The following is a 17,062-nucleotide window of genomic DNA, read 5'->3' on the forward strand; positions in this document are numbered from 1 at the left end:
GACTCTTCTGCACTGGCATCACAGCATGTGGTTCCACCTTGGGGCCTTTGGATCTATCATCACCCCTACCTTAAATGTTCTCTCAGATACCTACATGGCTTGGTTACTTTATTCCTTCAAGTCGCTACCGAAATGCCACCTCCCCTAGAAGGCCTTCTCCAACCATCTTTATCTAAAATAACAATGCCCCACAAATACCCTTACTCCGCTGCTTCTCCATGACACTCATTATACTGACATATTGATGTGTTTGTCACCTGGGGCCCCTCTCTAAAGCATAAGCTCCACACAGGCAGGGACTGTTCCTGCACACTGCTGAAATCCTGGCACCAAAAATACTGTCTGGCAGAGTAAGTACTTAAATGTTTGTTGAATTGTGTTTTCATCTGGAGTTTTAAAAATTTCCTAATAGTGCCTATATGATCAGAAGTTAAACAGGGACTTGAAGCTTCTAGAGATGTGTATCTCCCAACCTTCATGGATTTGCACTAGAGGCTGCCAACAAGTAGTTCCATTTTAGGTCTACACTTCCGGTCAACTAGCATCCGAAGAGGGAATCCAGTCACTATCATCTCTTCTACTACACTCAGGGAATTGACTATCAGCACTGAATTCCTTTCCTCCCCATCTCCTCTCAAGGTTCTCTTTTCTCACAAAAAGGTCAGGGGTAGGGGTGGGGTCCCTGGAATACTGTGCCATAACTTGCACAGGATGGGCTTCCCAGGCTGACTACATTTCAGCCTTGGAACTAGCCCACGTCAAGTCTCTCCAGGATGTAGGAGACAACCAGAATAGAAAGCCTTCTCAATCACAGACTTCAATCTTGTAGAAGCTTTTATTTCAGTGATTAAAAGAATGCAGTAAATGGAAACTATACTCATTTACATTACGCATGCACCTCTACCTGAAACTGTATTAGTTTTTGACTGGCCTAAATTTTTATAACGTAATTTTTTTTTTTCATTTAGGCACATCTTTGAATTTTTTTCAACCCTGATATACAGGGTAAGTTAACTTCTTCCTTGCGGCAGTTTAGTATGACAAGTATGTTCACTGGCTACATTCCTTTAACCTTAAAGGCCTCTAGACTCTCAGGCTACCTATACTAGCTTGAGACTGTACTTTATAGAGATACTTAAGTGAATCACAGTATAAGAGAGGGAGATAATCTAAAAAGCTGAAATGTACTGTATTCCATACATTTTTTTCCCCAGCACTGATAGTCCAACACTAGATAAGGAGGCCTATAGTTAAGTACCAAATTACTCTTTCCCCACTGCTGCCCTTTCTGAGAGATACAAAAATATGTATCAATCTCCCCAGAAATCTTCAATGAATCCACACAAATAACAGATCTTTACCTATGTGGTCCCACTGTCAAATCATAGAGCAGTTCCACTATCAAAATTATAGGAAGCAGTGAATTAATTGGGCTATGAGAAAAGCATCGTCCCTCACACAGTAATATGCATCTAGTAGAGTTTTCCATTCATCTGTCAATTGTTTTCACAAGATTAGCATTAAAAAACACAATCCCAAACACATTTGACCCTCAAACCCCACACACACAAAAATTGGTCTTTGTTCTTTCTCAGAAGACAGGATGTCCCAAGGGTGACAAGGTGGGAGCCAATCCCCCCATAGCCTTTTCTTCAACCATCCCATCAACCGCTCTTCATTTCTTGAACTACCTTCCTTTTTCCAAAGAGGTAATGCTGAGATCAGTCAGAAAGGCTTTCTGAGAAGACTGGCTTGGATTTCTGGGTCTGTTCCAGTCGATTCAAGATGAACTGGCTTGTATCAATGAAGCGCTCAACGCAGTTCACAAAACAGGCCTCAGCCCGACTGTCCAACTTTGGCCCAGGCTTGTCCATGCACTTTTCCTGCTCAGAACAAGATACAGTATCACAAAGGGAACTGGGGGTGTTGGAGAGGGAGTGAGCTTCATGTTGCTTAGAGGAAAAACTTCACTAACAGTATCTATATGTTAATAGTTTCCATTTGACAGCTTACTTTGTGGCAATTTTCTACAGACTTACAATTTTTACAACAACCACCCAATAGATACTATTATTAGTCTTCATTTTACAAAGAGGGAAGCTGTGGCACAGAGATACTTTGTCCCAAGTCATAGGGCCAGAAAAAGGTGGAGCTGAGATATTACAAAGCAAGATACAAGGGAAATTCATCCGAATTTGGTTAGAACTCTGCAATGCTGTTTGCATTAAATGCCTTTAACTTAACTGCAGAATAAAAGGGTTAAAGGATAAATCTTTGCAGCAAGACACCCTAAAATCTACCAAAGACAAAAAGAAAATGTATGACCCGAGATTTGTAACACTGTCTGCTTAAGCCACAGGTTCTTGAGTCCTCAACTACACCCCCTCCTGGCCCAAATGTAAATGTATCAGATGTTTTAAAATAATCAAAGCACTCTGGCTCAAGGCAGGCGGGAGTTAAGTAAGCATTTGTTAAGGGTCAGATTTCAGCTTTACCGTAAGTTTATGGTTCAAATGAATTTTGTTCATTATTCTCAGTTGTGTACACAAGCCTCTCAGACTCTCCACTTGTACAGAAAATGATCTTTGTCTCTTTATTCTGTGAATTTTGTATGTCAAGGCAGGGCAGTTACTCTGTCCTTGGCATCCAGAGAACACTTTGATCCCAAGCTGCAAATAAGTGCCTTCTACCCTTTTGCCAAAGTTCCCTCACAACGCATACTCAATTCCTCAACCTTCAGACCTGAAACGGCTTGGTATTGCACAACAATCCAACTAGAAGGCAAAAAAGTGTGTATCTTGGTAGAGATTACGCCATTTTTATAGTTGGTGGGCTAGAGCTATTCACTTCTCACGAGGGACGGTTGGAGCAAATGAATAATCAAGGTAAACTCTACAAGTGCAGGGACAGGAGATTCATTAACTCTTTGGCAATGAGGGTGCCAGAAATAAAATCCCAGTACTGGAGGTTCTCATCAGTCTTAGAGACCAGCCCTAGGAAGGTTCAACCTTAGGTTCCTAAAGCGCTGGTTGGGACAACTGCTTAAGACTGCTACAATCAATCTCCAGTCCTCTGCACTAACAAAGCCGAGGTCCGGTGTGACAGTTCCCTGAGAAGTGAAGTAACCCTTTCTCCTTTCAGGCTCGGCCTGAGGAACCTAAGGAAACCGAGGGGATGCTGCCAGGTCCTTTCCCTTCCCCGAATCCCAGACGTTGTGGTGAGTCGCGCCGGGCAAGGACAGGGGTGAAGTAGGTACACTGGATAGGTCCCAGCCCCAGGCTTCTCACCCAACAAAGTTCCGTCATCTGGTGCACCAGCTGCTGGAAGCGCTGCTTCTGAGTCTCCACCTCGATGAAATGCTGCAGCTGCGGGTCCACTGAGCCCAAACCCGCCGCGGAGGAAGACGAGGAGGAATCCATCCCAGCGCGGCCACGCGTGCCGAGACGAACTCCGCACCAACTCACCGACCTTCACGTGTCTCCGTGGCGGAACCGGAACCACAACCCGCCGCCTCCGGGACCGCCCCGTGAGCACACGGCGCCGGCGCGCGGCCCAGCACCAAGGACCGCCTACGCCCCTCCCCGGAGCCCCCTTCTCCTCTCCGGACATTCGTCCCAGTCGCCGGCTCCTCTTGCTCCCGCCCCTGCGACCCGGTGGCGGCGCCCTACCTGCGCCTAGAAGTCTCAGGACTGGCGGCCCAGCGCTGTGGCGCTGTCGAGACGTTATTTCAAAAAGCAAAGAAAAAAATAAGGTAAAAAAGGGAAGTTACTTCAGACCACGTAGCCCGTTCCCGGCGGGCCCAACAGCCCCGCCCCTGACCGCTTCCAAATTGGTCCGCGCTTTCCCAGCTGCAGCTCTGGTGCTAGGCTGGGACTGCTTGGTCCATCATTTAGTCGTCCTGGACCCCCTGGCTCTACCTAGTTCTTTGATGGAGTTCAGCCGTCCTGACGCAGGGGGAAGAGGCTCTGGCGCAGCTTGTCCCCAACTGTCAGATTCGTTCCGATAATACCGCATGCCTACTGTGTGCTTTTTTAGTTTGTGATCACTGTCTCTGATTCAGAAGCAGAATTTTTCTAGAGCCAGAGGGGTTAAATGCGGAGGATCCCGTCGAGTTCTCAAAGTAGGAATATGACAAACTAAGGCCACACAGCAGTTTCCTGGAACACTGAGATAGGGCGCTTCAGGGGCGCTGCATGATTAATCAAAATAGCAAGAAACTTTCATGCTTTCCAGTAATTTTATTTTATCAAAACACCCTCCCCTCCCATTTTTATGACACTGTTTTATTCCTGCCAAATTCTACCTCCCTCCCCTCAAGTTCTATTGCCTACCTAGAGAGCGGTTGGACCCCTTGTGAGGCTATTTACATCCCTCCCTCCCCCCAAAACGTTTCTATCCCCAATTCAGTCTGTCTTAATACTCTTAGGAAATGTCCTCTCTGGGGGAAAATACCAGGCACAATAATTCCTTGGCCTCAGAAGGTACTATCCCAGGAAAAAGATAGAGAGGCATTCCTAGATGTAGAGAGGGGCCTTTGTGTATTCAGCGAGGGTGCAAAGGCTCCAGGGCCTGTAAGCCTGGGATTTCCTCAGAGAAAGTGAAATTGGGGCTTGCGAAGGCGAGGAGTGGAACCAAGAAACTTATTGGTGAGCTCAGGATTCTTCATCCATGACATCTAGAATGTTGCTCAGAAGAATTTTGAAAGTGGGACGTTCATCTGCTTTCTAAAACCGAAGAAAAAAAATAGAGTATTATAGTGAGCTAGAACCCAGAATTCAAGGGAAGTGCAATGAGTAAATAGCAAATGTTAATGAAGTTTATTTTTATTTTTTTAATTAATTTATTTCTTTCATTATAGCTGGTTTACAGTGTTCTGTCAATTTTCTACTGTACTATATGCCCAGTTGCATACCCTGTGGATTAACCCCTCCCCCCAAAAAAGGAAAAGAAATAGAAGTGCTCGATAAAGGCCTTGTGCACTTTAAATCTTTGGTAACTCAGGTTATTAATGCGGTTAGGACAATTTGAGAATTTCGCTGACAAACATTGATTAAAACTAAGGGCAAATTCATCACATAATGTACACCAATGCATTTTTATTTTGGAAACTCAAGTGAAAAATGGCTACCAGCAAAGTTTAAGTGGTTGACAGAACTGAAATCCTATAAACTGTGATAATTTGTAGTTTGGTTTCAAACTTGTTTCTATCACCCTGTAGCCAAGGCTAGCAAAGGAATTAACATTTCAAGACCACAGGCTGCATTACTGGGCAGGGATCTTAAGCACCTGGGACCTCCTATTACCACCATCTAGCCTCCAGGCTAAGGTCCTTTGTCACAGCCATGGCCCATAAGTCCCTGAGGCATTTAGTCATTCAGGGCATATTCATGCAAGAAAGGTCTTAATCCATCAGAATGAAAAAGTCTTCAGTTTCCTCTTCCTTTGAATCAGTGGGGTTTTTTTTTTTTTTTTTTTGTCTTTTTGCCATTTCTTGGGCCGCTCCCAGGGCATATGGAGGTTCCCAGGCTAGGGAACCTAGCACCAGAGCCACAGCCATGCAGGATCTGAGCCGTGTCTGCAACCTACACCACAGCCCATGGCAACGCCGGATCCTCAACCCACTGAGCAAGGCCAGGGATCGAACCCGCAACCTCATGGTTCCCAGTCGGATTCATTAACCACTGCGCCACAGTGGGAACTCCTGAATCAGTGGTTCTTAAACCTACCTGAGTATCAGAATTTCCTGGCAAATTTAAAAAAACATACCTGAGTTTCCCTCCAGACATACCCAATCAGAATCTTTGGAGATAAGGCCTAGTTGTCTGTATTTTTAAGAGTTCCCAGGGATTCTGATGTGAATCCAGTTTCATGACTACTATTACCATGGAGAAAGTGGCTTTCTTAAATACTTAACTAGCATAGTGAGGATGTCCTGGTTGGGAGGAAGCATAGCCAATCACCCTTAATCCTGTTCAGCACAGGACAGAGAAATGGCTCCTCAGGGTTCTCCCTTTCTCCACTTTTTCTTTGTGACCTCAGTCATTTGTCAAAGGGAAAGGATCCAGATGCTTTCACCCCACAGAGACGGCCCCAGATTCACAGATGTGCTTGTTAGACACTGTCTGTCTTCCCCTGTTTCTTGTGGGGCAGAACTGAGAGCTGAGCACTCATTTCCTACTAGAGAATTAGGTTGCCAAATTAAGGTTGCCAAGGATCTGGAAAGTGGAGAAGGCACCCCTGGAAGAACCCAAGGTTAGAAGAGTAAAGCATTCTAATAATAGTGGGACAGGCTCTTTATTTTCAAAATACCACATCTACCCACATATCCCGTAATGCACTGCATTTTAAAAAAAAGCCACGAGCACTACCTATTTTAGTTCCTTTTCAGGCCTTGGGGTTTAAAAAAAAATGATCTCATTTAGGACCACAGCCAGAAAAGTTTCAGTTAGTAGAGTAGAAGAAGGGCCAATGATCCTCAAAGAATGAACATAAATTTTAATGACTTTTCTTTTTTTCATGTCCATACACTCATTTGAGTGCCTTTGGCTGCCTACCTAGGCCAGGTAACATAGCCCCCCAGTAACATAGCCCCCCATACCCCCACTCCCTAAAGCTGAGTTGGTATTGGGGTCTGCTAATGATACTCCAGTGATGATTGGAGTGGGGCTAGAAAAACTCCTGGCCATGAAAGGACTGGGATGCAGGCCAGGGCCTGAGAATGGGTACAGCTATTGGTCTGTGCCCATCTGCTATGTACCAGGGGGAGTGGGGCCTGGGTGCCTGGCCAGCTAAATGGCAGAGTAGGTTCCAGGAAAATAATTTAAGAGGTCTCAAGAAAATTCTTACCTCATGCCAACAGCTGTACATGATGGTATAGACCCTCTCTGAAGCTAGATGAGGCCTGTAGAGACGTAGGCCTTGGGCAATGTGTTCAGCTGTTTCGCTGTTGGTAAATCTCTCATATGGCATCTTCCCCAGGGAGTAAATTTCCCACATCAACACCCCTAGAAAATGGAAAAAAAAAATGTATTAAGTTGTTTTGCGGTAGTAGGGATCCTAGTCTTCCAAGAACAACGTCAGACCTTACATTCAGCCGATTCCCTCCTCTGTGCTTTTTTTCAGTTTGTTCAGACTTCAGCTATATCACTGACTATACTGGACAGTAATCAGAGTTGCCCTGGACTGTTGGCTCTTCTGGGAGAGAGACAACATCGTATTTGTCTTTGCAGTTATAGGGTCTGGCAGAGTCCCTAGTACATAATCAGTATTCAGAAGCTGTGGAATACTGAATGAATGAATACTGTTTATTTCCCTCAATATATTGTAAGTTCTAAGAAGGCAGGGATCACGTCTAATTTACTGTTTTTAATCCCCAGAAACCCCTGTGGTGCCTGACTCCCTAAAATGAATAAAATGAAAGCAAGAACAAATAAGTTTTTCTGTGCAAGTTGCAAAGTGTGAATTCCCCCACTGCTTTCCTTTTCCTTTGAGCTCTGTAGTCCATATGATCTTATCCACTCACCAAAAGCCCAAATGTCAGATTTGCTGCTGAACTTGCTATACATGAGGACTTCTGGTGGAGACCACCGGACTGGAAATTTGGAGCCTACTGAGCTTGTGTATTCATCATCCAGAACATACCTGCAAAGGATTCAGGACTTGTTACTGTTAGGATTTGGAGAGTTTGATGGTTGCTTAAATTTTCATGGCATAGTCACAAGAATTGCACAAATACACTCCTACAGGCCAACCAGTGTCTTCTACAAATGTTATTTCTAATATATTCTTGTTTTCATATACGATTTAGCTTTCCTGGTTGACAATATGATTACAGCAAGCATGAAGTGGAAATAAGATCTAATAGATACTCCCCTCCTCTTCTCTATCCCTCTTTCCTTTCTCTTTTCTTCTCCTTCCCTTCCTTCTATTCTGCAGAGGTCAGTGGGAATTAGACCGATTATGAAAGGAGAGATGGAGTAAAGTCGACAGAATTAACAGATCAAGATAAAGTGTTGGGGAAATTAGCTTTAAAAAAAAAAGAGGAAGGGGTTGGATTCCCCTTGTGGCTCAGTGGAAACAAATCTGACTAGGATCCATGAGGATGTAGGTTCAATCCCTGGCCTTGCTCAGTGGGTTAAGGATCTGGTGTTGCCATGAGCTGTGGTGTAGTTGCAGATGTAGCTCAGTTCTGGCATAGCTGTGGCTGTGGTGTAGGCTGGTGGCTACAGCTCCGATTCAACCCCTAGTCTGGGAACCTCCATATGCCGCGGGTGCGACCCTAAACACACACACACACACACACACACACACACACACGAAAGAGGAAGGGAGAAAGGAGAAGAGGGGGAGATAACCATAAAATAACAAGGGTGAAAGAAATGACAAATCATTCAGAGAAAGAAACGGGTATAGAAAAATGGTGGAAAAGATTAGCATTAAGGGCGACAAGGGAGAGGATTAAAAAGGCATGCTCACCTGGATAGGCCAAAGTCTGATACTTTAACAACTCCTTGGTCATTCACCAAACAGTTTCGAGCCGCCTGTGGTGCAACAAATTCCAGTGAGACTCTGTCCCTGGCATGCAGGTTAAAGGCACAGAGCTTCTGGCCAGCAGGGGAGGGAAGCCAGGGAAGCCAGGGAAGCCTCATCTCCTTCACCTAGAGACACCTTCCCACCTAACAGGAGCCTGCTGATGCCACTGAGAAATTGTGATTCACTTTCACCCCATGGAGAGCAACTTGCTTTGTAGGCAGAAGTAAAGCACTGAGGACTTGCAGAATTGATTTCACTCACATTGGCAAGTCCATAACATCGCTTCCTGTGCTGAAATGCCGAATTAAGAGAATGGAAGGCAGGTGTGTTTTGTTTTCTACATTTCTGCCAGTGGCACAGGGCCGTTTGAGCCTTGGCCTGGCTGAAATGAACAGGGGCCAAAACGCAGACGGCTCCAGAAGGCAGGCAGGGGAAGTGATAGAGTGAAGGGGGGCGGGGTGGAGATGGCAGGAGAGTGAAGAGCTCAGAGCTGGTCAAAAAGAGGCCCCTGCTCAGCTCCAGCTGACTGTTAGCATAGCCTGTGAGAATGTGGGCCTGGTGTTACCAGACGGTCTCGATTTTCAAGAGAAACTGAAAATTCAGTTCTCTAACTGAAATATTTCTTTTTAAGTGTTTGCTCATTAATATATAACATAAAAAACCCCACCAAATGTACCAATGGGCCCCCAGTTTGTGACTCTGGTGGAACCCAATGATGCTTCTGTGCTAAGAGCAGTCCTGTTGGGAAGCAGGGCTGCCCTTTTGCCCCTGAAGGACCCCAGCATTTCTTTGTCATGGTAGGGGGCTGGGAGTGGGTGCTCTAACTCCCATGGTAGCAGAACTGGTAATGTTGAGCCTGGAGATTATTGACTGGCTGACCTCTGAGGGAGAGGCTCAGCAAACTTTGAGTGTTTTCTAGAACTGAAATGATGGTTCCAACAACCTCTTCATCCACTTGTCTTCCTTTTCTACTTCCACCCCCCCACCAGCCCTTGGACCCAGGCTAATCCTTCTGAGGTCCTACCAGGTCTCGGTGGAGGAACTGCTTTGACTCCAGGTATTCCATAGCTTCACAGACATCCTTGCACATCTCCAGCAGCTGCTGAGTCTGGAAGCGGTGGCGCATCTCCCTCAGGTAGTTCAGGAGGCAGCCATTGGCCATGTACTCAGTGATGATGAAGATGGGGCGCTGTTTGGTGCAGACACCGTACAGCTGCACCAGCTTCTCGTGGGAAAGATTCCTACAGGAGAGAAAATGAATTAGTCCCCCCTTTCTGGCTCTGCATACTATTCAGAAGGGGGCTTGGGAGGAAAGGAGTTGGCCTGGGAATAGAGTATCAGATAAGGGACCATAGTAACAAGTTGACTTTCTTCTTTCCCACCCTAAACTCCAGAAGTGCCTAATATGTGATGGTGAGCTGGGATTTGGAGCCCATCAGTAGAACAAGAAACAAGCCCAGGGCTGAATGAGCACTAAGGCTACATCAGAATCAGTCTTCCTTTTCAAAGTCTCATTTTCTATGTTTACCCCCGGGTGCTACTAAGATGGTACCCACCCATGATCAGTACTCTTCTCCACCAAAATCCAAGGCAGAGAAATGAGTACCTTAGCAGTTAGGACTCCCACAAATCACATGTTGACCTCAGGCCCTGGTCCCAAATCTCTTTTACTGTACATCACCTTAAACTACAGTGGATTCCTAGACTGGATTGAGAGTTGAGTTTAGATTGTAACTCACATCATGACTTTGGCTTCTTCAATGAACTCATCCTCAGACATGGAGCCTTCTTTGATCATCTTGATGGCCACATCATACTGGCCCCTCCATTTCCCATACTTCACTACTCCAAATTGTCCAGTCCCCAGCTCCTTCAAGAAGGTCAGGTCTTTTGGATCAATTTCCCATGATCCTGTAACAACAACAAAGCCTTGATGTGATTCTTTGGGAGTCATGCATGTATAATTCCTACATAAGAATCCCTACTGGGGGTAAAAATAGACAAGCAGGAGTTCCCATAGTGGCTCAGTGGTTAACAAATCTGACTAGGAACCGTGAGGTTGCAGGTTCAATCCCTGGCCTCGCTAAGTGGGTTAAGGATCTGGAGTTGCCATGAGCTGTGGTGATGGCTCGGATCCTGCATTGCTGTGGCTGTGGTGTAGGCCAACAATTGCAGCTCCAATTGGATCCCTAGCCTGGGAACCTCCATATGCCACGGGAGCGGCCCTAACAAGCAAAAAAAAAAAGTAGACAAGCTGTAAAAGGGAAATTCTTGGGGGGGGGTACCAATCCATCTTTGCTCAAGGACAGGAGATTACTGATTGGATGAATCTGGAAATTTGAGGTATAAGTCAGCCATAAAGAAAGAAGATCAACTAGACAACCTCTTAAGATCCCTTTCTGATTTTTTCCCCACAATTAAAATAAAAAATCCTTTTAGGAATCTATGTTTTTGCAGTCCCAGTAGGAGCCACCAGAGGGAGAAAATCATCTGCTGACTTTTGTTTGACTCTGTTTTAAACCTTCCTGGTGGCAACAGAGACAGGACAGTGTGCTGGAGAGGCAAGATCTGATGGGGTCTTCCAGACGTAGTCCTTGCAACTGGCTGGTCCACCCTACTCTAGAGAAATAAGCAGTTACCGTAGCCCAGGCCTGCAGTGGACGGCGCATTCTTGTTTTGTTGAGACACTGGATATTTGAGCCTAGATATGAGTCCTGAAACATAACAAAGAGGGTCATGCTGCTGGCGCCAGGCAGGGGGTGAGATACCTCACACACCCTCCCTTAAAGCCTCACACTGTCAGTGTTCATCCTTCTAGTACATCTTAAATCCCAGAAGCTCTCCATGAACCCAAATTTTTCTGCAAGTTTCTCCTCTCACAAATGTTTTTCAGGAACAGAAAAAGAGAATACTAACTGCAATATACTCCCCAACTAAATTCACCCCTACCTCCCAGCCCAGGCTTAGTTCACATCCTACTTCTGCTTTTGATATTGAAAAATAGGACATAAAATGACAGCCTTGACACTGCCTCACCTGAACGTGGTGGGCAGCAGTGAGCCTTCTTGATGAAGCTTTTCCTGTGTATTCATGCTCTCACCAATCTCCCAATTTTTAGAATGTCTACACTGTTTAGAAACTCTCTTCTGATGTGTTCAAGCCTGTATGTTTTTTGAGGGCAAGGACCTTGACTAAAAATTTTCCTGTGTCCTCTAGCAATGAGGAAATTGTTGAGCACACACCAGGAACTCAATGAATATTGCCATCTCTTCTCTTTCCTTTGCTCTGAGCATCAGTCACCAAATAAGAAGTCAGTCCCTCCTGGGTGGAAGGTCTGCCTTTGACCACCTCTTCCAGCATCACAGGGGCTTATTTTCACAGCTAATTCCCACTACCCTGTGAGGCTTATTCTTCCCCTCACCACCTTGTCCTGAATTACTTCTCCTGGTGCTTGTCATAGCCTTCTTCTCTGGGCTGCCCTGGTACTTACCTGCAGAATTATGCTGGTGGTAGTTAATGAGCTCAGGGATGGTGCTGAAAAGGTGCTTCTCAGCCAGATAATACTGGCTCTGAGGTGTGGAACACACAACATAATGACGTATCACCCCTTGAGGTTCCCTGAAGAAGTGGATGCTGAGTCAGCAACTTGGGGACAAGGGTCCAAAGGACCCAAGAAGTGAAGTGAAATGAGTTTTGAGTTTAAGGGACTGAGGGAGTGGGGGGAGCACTCCAATAGGGAGCTGTTGGGTGGGCACCCCCTGTCCTTTGTCCCCAGGGCCTTGAAACAGTAAGACTCACCCTGTGGCTTTGGCAAACACAGACACAGTATATTTTCCAGCTTTGCTGGAGTCTCTGACAATGAAGCCTCCTTCTTTGCCCTGAAACAATGAAAAAGAAGCTGACCATCAGGAGGAAGTGGCATTCACCCCTGCATCCACCTGCCCAGACCCGAGAGAAAATAGAAGCCCTGATTTCACTGCCAAGTTCCATGTTTGAGCTGCAGCCTCATTGCTTCTGACACTGAAAAGTATATTTGGGACCCCATAAAATGACAGCCTTGACACTGCCTTGCCTGGAGGTGGCAGACAGCAGCAAGCCCTCAATTCAGGATCCTCACTTGTCGTGCAAGGAGAATGCCATTTGCTCGTGGTTGCACACTCACCTCTTGCTTTAGCAGTTGCTCAGCTTGACTCCGAGTCATGTGTTTGGAATACCACCTGCAAAGAGAGAGTGCTTGGGTGGCTCCTAGGCCATTGTGTAAGCAGCTCAGAGGTTAGAGTGCCCTGCAGCTCATCCATCCCAGTGAGTCAGTCAATTCACTCAGCCCCTATTAACTGAGTGCCTATCTGCGCATAGCACACTACATCCCTTTCCCAAAGCCTGCTTGGCACTGAAGATTCATGGACATGGAGAGTAGAGGGCAAAGGCTGGCGGCAGAAGTTTGCAGGGGCAAGGAGGGGATCAGGGACAGACCCTTCAAGGACAGCCCACTTCCATGGTTAGGGAGAAAGGAAACCGCAGAAATCCGACATGTTCACCCTTTCAAATGTTTCCCATCAGGTTGTCAACACTTTTGAGTGTGATTCTTCTGGATTTGGGGACGAGGGGGATGTGGTGACTCTCTGGCTTTCATCAACAGGTTGTTTAGGGTGAAGGTAAGATGTCGGCCCTAACTTGAGCTGGTGGCCTTATTTGACCCAGTTGACACTGATTTTAATATGTATACTGACATAAAAATTTTGTTGAAAGTACAACAAAGTTTATACTATAAATGGTTCCTGTGGGAAGATCATGCTGCTGGGAACAAAAGCATACTCACTCATACATTTCTATGGAGTCTTCTGCTTCTGTTACATAGTTACTAGGGATGTAGCCTTCCTGCCTGTAGAGGAGACAATATGGCAGGTCATCATCCATCATTCCTCATCCTAGGAGAAAGACAGCTTGGGATGCCCTGTATCCCTCGGCTCAGAACCAATCTCAAATGGAGGTATATAAACCGTCACTGGTATATAAACCATGTCACTGATGCACAGCCAGGCCAGTGAAGTGCGTAGCCTCTGCACATGTGGTGTTGATTACCTGTTCACCACATCATGTGGGCCAGACTCTATAGGCTTAGAGAGGTGGCCCCGTGTAGAGCTGCACTCTGGGAAGTACTTAGAGGGGGAATATATTCACTTTGGCGTGGGAAGAATAATTTGTGATCAAGATATCAGAGAGGGGATCATGCATGTGTGTACAGTGGGCGGACGAAAGGCTCAGGAAGGGCAGGCGTGGACTCACCCATTTTTGTCCCGGGCTCGCCACCAGGGTAAGTTGCTCTCCTCCAGGATAAAATACTCATCGCCCTTCCGCAGCTGTAGATCATTTGCATTCATTGGCATGTAATCATAAAGGGCTACAACCTTTTTCAGCTCACTTGTCGAGACCGGTGCTGCTGTTGGCTCAGGGGGCAGTGGCTTTTTTAAGATCTGTGTTATTAGGATAAAAAAGTAGGGGGGTGGTTGGCTAGATATTAAGCACTCTCCTGTTTTCCCCCAACTCTTACTTAGGGACACCATTCTAACCTATAGTAGGCAAAATAAAAAAGTATATTCAGGAGTTCCCATCATGGTGCAATGGAAACGAATCTGACTAGGAACCATGAGGTTTTGGGTTCGATCCCTGGCCTTACCCAGTGGGTTAAGGATCCGCCGTTGCCATGAGCTGTGGTGTAGGTTGCAGACATGGCTCTTATATGATGTTGCTGTGGCTGAGGCATAGGCTGGCAGCTGTAGCTCCGATTAGACCCTAGCCTTGGAACCTCCATATGCCACAGGTGCAGCCCTAAAAAAGGTATATTCAGCATTCATTCAATGACCATTTTTAAACACCCGTGCAGGGGCTCTCAGCCTGGAATGTGTATCAGGACCATCTAGGGGGCAGTTAACAGTCCCTATATCCAAGCAGTTGCAGACACCGATTGTGTCAAAATCTCTGAGGATCGGACCCAGGCATCAGTATTTTTCAAGCTCCCTGGACAAAAAAATGTACAGCCCTGATCGGGAAACCTTCCTGGCCCTAAACCAGTATATGAATCTATTAAGTAGATCTGAATCTTCTCTCTTTTTTGTTTGTTTGTTTGTAGGATGAACATAATAATTCCTGCCTTCCTTGCTTACAATATATGAGAAAGGGCTTTATAGACCTCAAACAGGAACCCCCTAAAATCAAGTCTTAAAGTAATCTGTTAGTGGTAAAATCAAGATATTGGTATATGGAGTATTCATGGTTAAAGTTTTTCAACTCTATGTTTGAAATTATTTTTCACTGAAAAAAATCAGGCTTTGTTTTGTTTCAAACAGGTTATTGGGTTAAATGGTTGCCAAGAGCTTCCTAATACCCCTCTAGTTTTCCACAAAGAGGAAGTCCTAATTAGAAGGACAAATCTCAGCAAGAACACCAATTTCCACTACCAGATCCTAGGGATAATTCTAAGACTCTGGTCAGTTTCCAGGGTGTGACTGTCAATTTCTATTTAAGCAGTAGCAGCACTCAATTTCCCTGTATACCTGGTCCTCCTCAGGTGTGGGAGGAAGAGGCTTTTTCGTCTTTCGGTGTGAACTCCCAGGTTTTAAGCCTGCAAAGTAAGAAGCCAGTGATGATACAGAGTGCATCTTCGGAAAGGTCTTAGGGACAGCTTTGGTCAGGAACTGTGTTCTTTCTTATACACGGTGCCTTTAGGTAAGTTGGGAAAAGTCTGGATGGCTATCACCCAGTTCCAGGTCACCAAGCTGGGAGAGCAGAGCATCAGCTGGGTTTTGGCCCCCACTAAAATCCCCTCTCCCAGGCTCCTTTGTGCGCTGGCCAAAATGTACAAACCTGGGTTTGAGAGCCCCCGGGAAAGTGGATAGAGTCAGAAGAGGGAGAAATTACAATGATCAGATCTCTTACTTCCATTTCTGTTCTCCAAAATTTGGCAGCCCATAGCATTTTTGGCTGTCTGAGAGCAGCAGAGATACTGCCCATCAATCCAGAAGCAAGGGTGGTATTTCTGTACCAGATCACTGTTGTACCGGATTACTGTAGCAGGAGAGAGAAAGAGAGAGAGATCACGTCTTGCATATGGGAGAATCCACCATAGACATGTTTTCCTCATTGAATTCAGTGGTAACTTCAAACAACCTGCCCCTTCCTCAGCCACCCTGAACGGAAGCAGACCCAGGACCAGTTGGCTCACATGCTTGGCCCCGGAGAGTTCCTGTGTCATTCTCTTCAGTGGTCAGTCTGTTATGATGATTATCTCTCAACCAGTGACCAACATGATAAACCTATCTGATGCCTCCACATCCCCAGAACCAAAATATGTTATCTGTGTTTTCCCAGTAGCCATTACAATCTTCCTGTAAGGCAGGTGTCCACTGCAGTGGTCTTTTACAGATAAGAGAAACGGTGTGCCCATGCCAGACTCTCACTTCAGCTCTCCATATGCCAATGGCCCAGCTCCTTAAGTCACCTTTTTGAGATATTTGTCTGTGTGAGAACTCCTGCCTCACACTTTCTGTATTCATAGGTGAGTCAACAGAGCAGAGCTCAGGATCAAATATAGGTGATTCTACCTCGAGAATAAACATGGTTCAGCCTTCCTAGGCCCACTTAGGTGGGTTGAGCCCATAATGGGTGACAAACACAGCAGTTCCATTTCCCTCACTGATTTTTGAGGCCCCAAAGATCTCCCAGGATAGAGAAGAGATGGTTTACAGACAGGAGGAATGAGTGTTACAGTTTTTAATACTGTGGCATTGCAAGCATTTTAACCTGAAATCAATTAGACAAGTCATCCTGGGATTACTTTGCCAGATAACAGAGAAGCAAAGACAACTGAAATAATTGACAATAGCTAGTGTGGAGGCAAAGACCTAGGCAGGTCTAAGAATATGTATGTTTGAGGATACATATATTTCAGCATTGAATGCTAAATAGAAGCCTTGGATAACTTTTTCTAAAAGATAAAAACAAAACAAAACCTTCCTCTGTAGAGACCAGCTTAAGTCTTAAGAGCTTGCTAGTCACACTCCAGTTACTTAAGACTTTAGGGGAAGCCTAAAAGCTACTGACGGCCAGGTGCATTTTACAGGCAAATGAACAAAAAGTGCTGTCTTTTTTAAAAAAGTGCTATCTTTCTAAAAAATGGAGTTCTTAGTGGTGACAAACCCTACTAGTGTCCATGAGGACTCGGGTTCAATCCCTGGCCTTGCTCAGCGGTTTAAGGATCCAGTGTTGCTGTGCGTGGCTGTGGTGTAGGTTGCAGATGCAGCTCAGATCCTGTGTTGCTGTGTCCATGGTGTAGGCTGGCAGCTACAGCTCTGATTTGACCTCTAGCCTGGGAACCTCCATATGCTGCAGGTGTGGCCCTAAAAAGCAAAAAAAAAAAAAGCTATCTTGATGCTTTTCTAAACATAGATACAAAGATTTCTAACTAGTCTCCTCTGCCCACTTTCATCCCTCACTTTTTCAGCATACCCCTTCACCATTGCACTGTTTAACA

At 45.6% G+C, this 17,062-nt stretch overlaps 2 protein-coding genes across 2 annotated transcripts in view; both read right to left on the bottom strand.

The window, feature by feature from the left end:
* Nucleotides 1–816: 816 nt before the first annotated feature.
* On the bottom strand, nt 817–3,531 carry TIMM8A (translocase of inner mitochondrial membrane 8A). The gene is made up of 2 exons (XM_047764642.1): nt 3,288–3,531; nt 817–1,883 (listed from the first exon to the last, which is right to left on the bottom strand). The coding sequence occupies exons 1-2, from the start codon at nt 3,417–3,419 to the stop codon at nt 1,722–1,724; spliced, it is 294 nt and encodes a 97-aa protein (XP_047620598.1). The 5' UTR covers nt 3,420–3,531; the 3' UTR covers nt 817–1,721.
* A 692-nt stretch (nt 3,532–4,223) lies between these two features.
* BTK (Bruton tyrosine kinase) overlaps nt 4,224–17,062 on the bottom strand; it is a 32,904-nt gene continuing 20,065 nt past the window's right edge. Inside the window, exons 6-19 of the mRNA XM_047764641.1 lie at nt 15,469–15,597; nt 15,087–15,154; nt 13,819–14,006; nt 13,352–13,414; nt 12,695–12,749; nt 12,331–12,410; nt 12,023–12,150; nt 11,172–11,246; nt 10,272–10,443; nt 9,557–9,773; nt 8,476–8,540; nt 7,523–7,641; nt 6,847–7,004; nt 4,224–4,724 (exon numbers count right to left, since the gene is read on the bottom strand). Of these exons, the coding sequence (XP_047620597.1) occupies nt 4,653–4,724; nt 6,847–7,004; nt 7,523–7,641; nt 8,476–8,540; nt 9,557–9,773; nt 10,272–10,443; nt 11,172–11,246; nt 12,023–12,150; nt 12,331–12,410; nt 12,695–12,749; nt 13,352–13,414; nt 13,819–14,006; nt 15,087–15,154; nt 15,469–15,597 (1,589 nt within the window). The 3' untranslated portion in view covers nt 4,224–4,652. The remainder of the gene's footprint in view (nt 4,725–6,846; nt 7,005–7,522; nt 7,642–8,475; nt 8,541–9,556; nt 9,774–10,271; nt 10,444–11,171; nt 11,247–12,022; nt 12,151–12,330; nt 12,411–12,694; nt 12,750–13,351; nt 13,415–13,818; nt 14,007–15,086; nt 15,155–15,468; nt 15,598–17,062) is intronic.

This window comes from Phacochoerus africanus, chromosome X (assembly GCF_016906955.1).
Source record: "Phacochoerus africanus isolate WHEZ1 chromosome X, ROS_Pafr_v1, whole genome shotgun sequence".
NCBI lineage: Eukaryota > Metazoa > Chordata > Mammalia > Artiodactyla > Suidae > Phacochoerus > Phacochoerus africanus.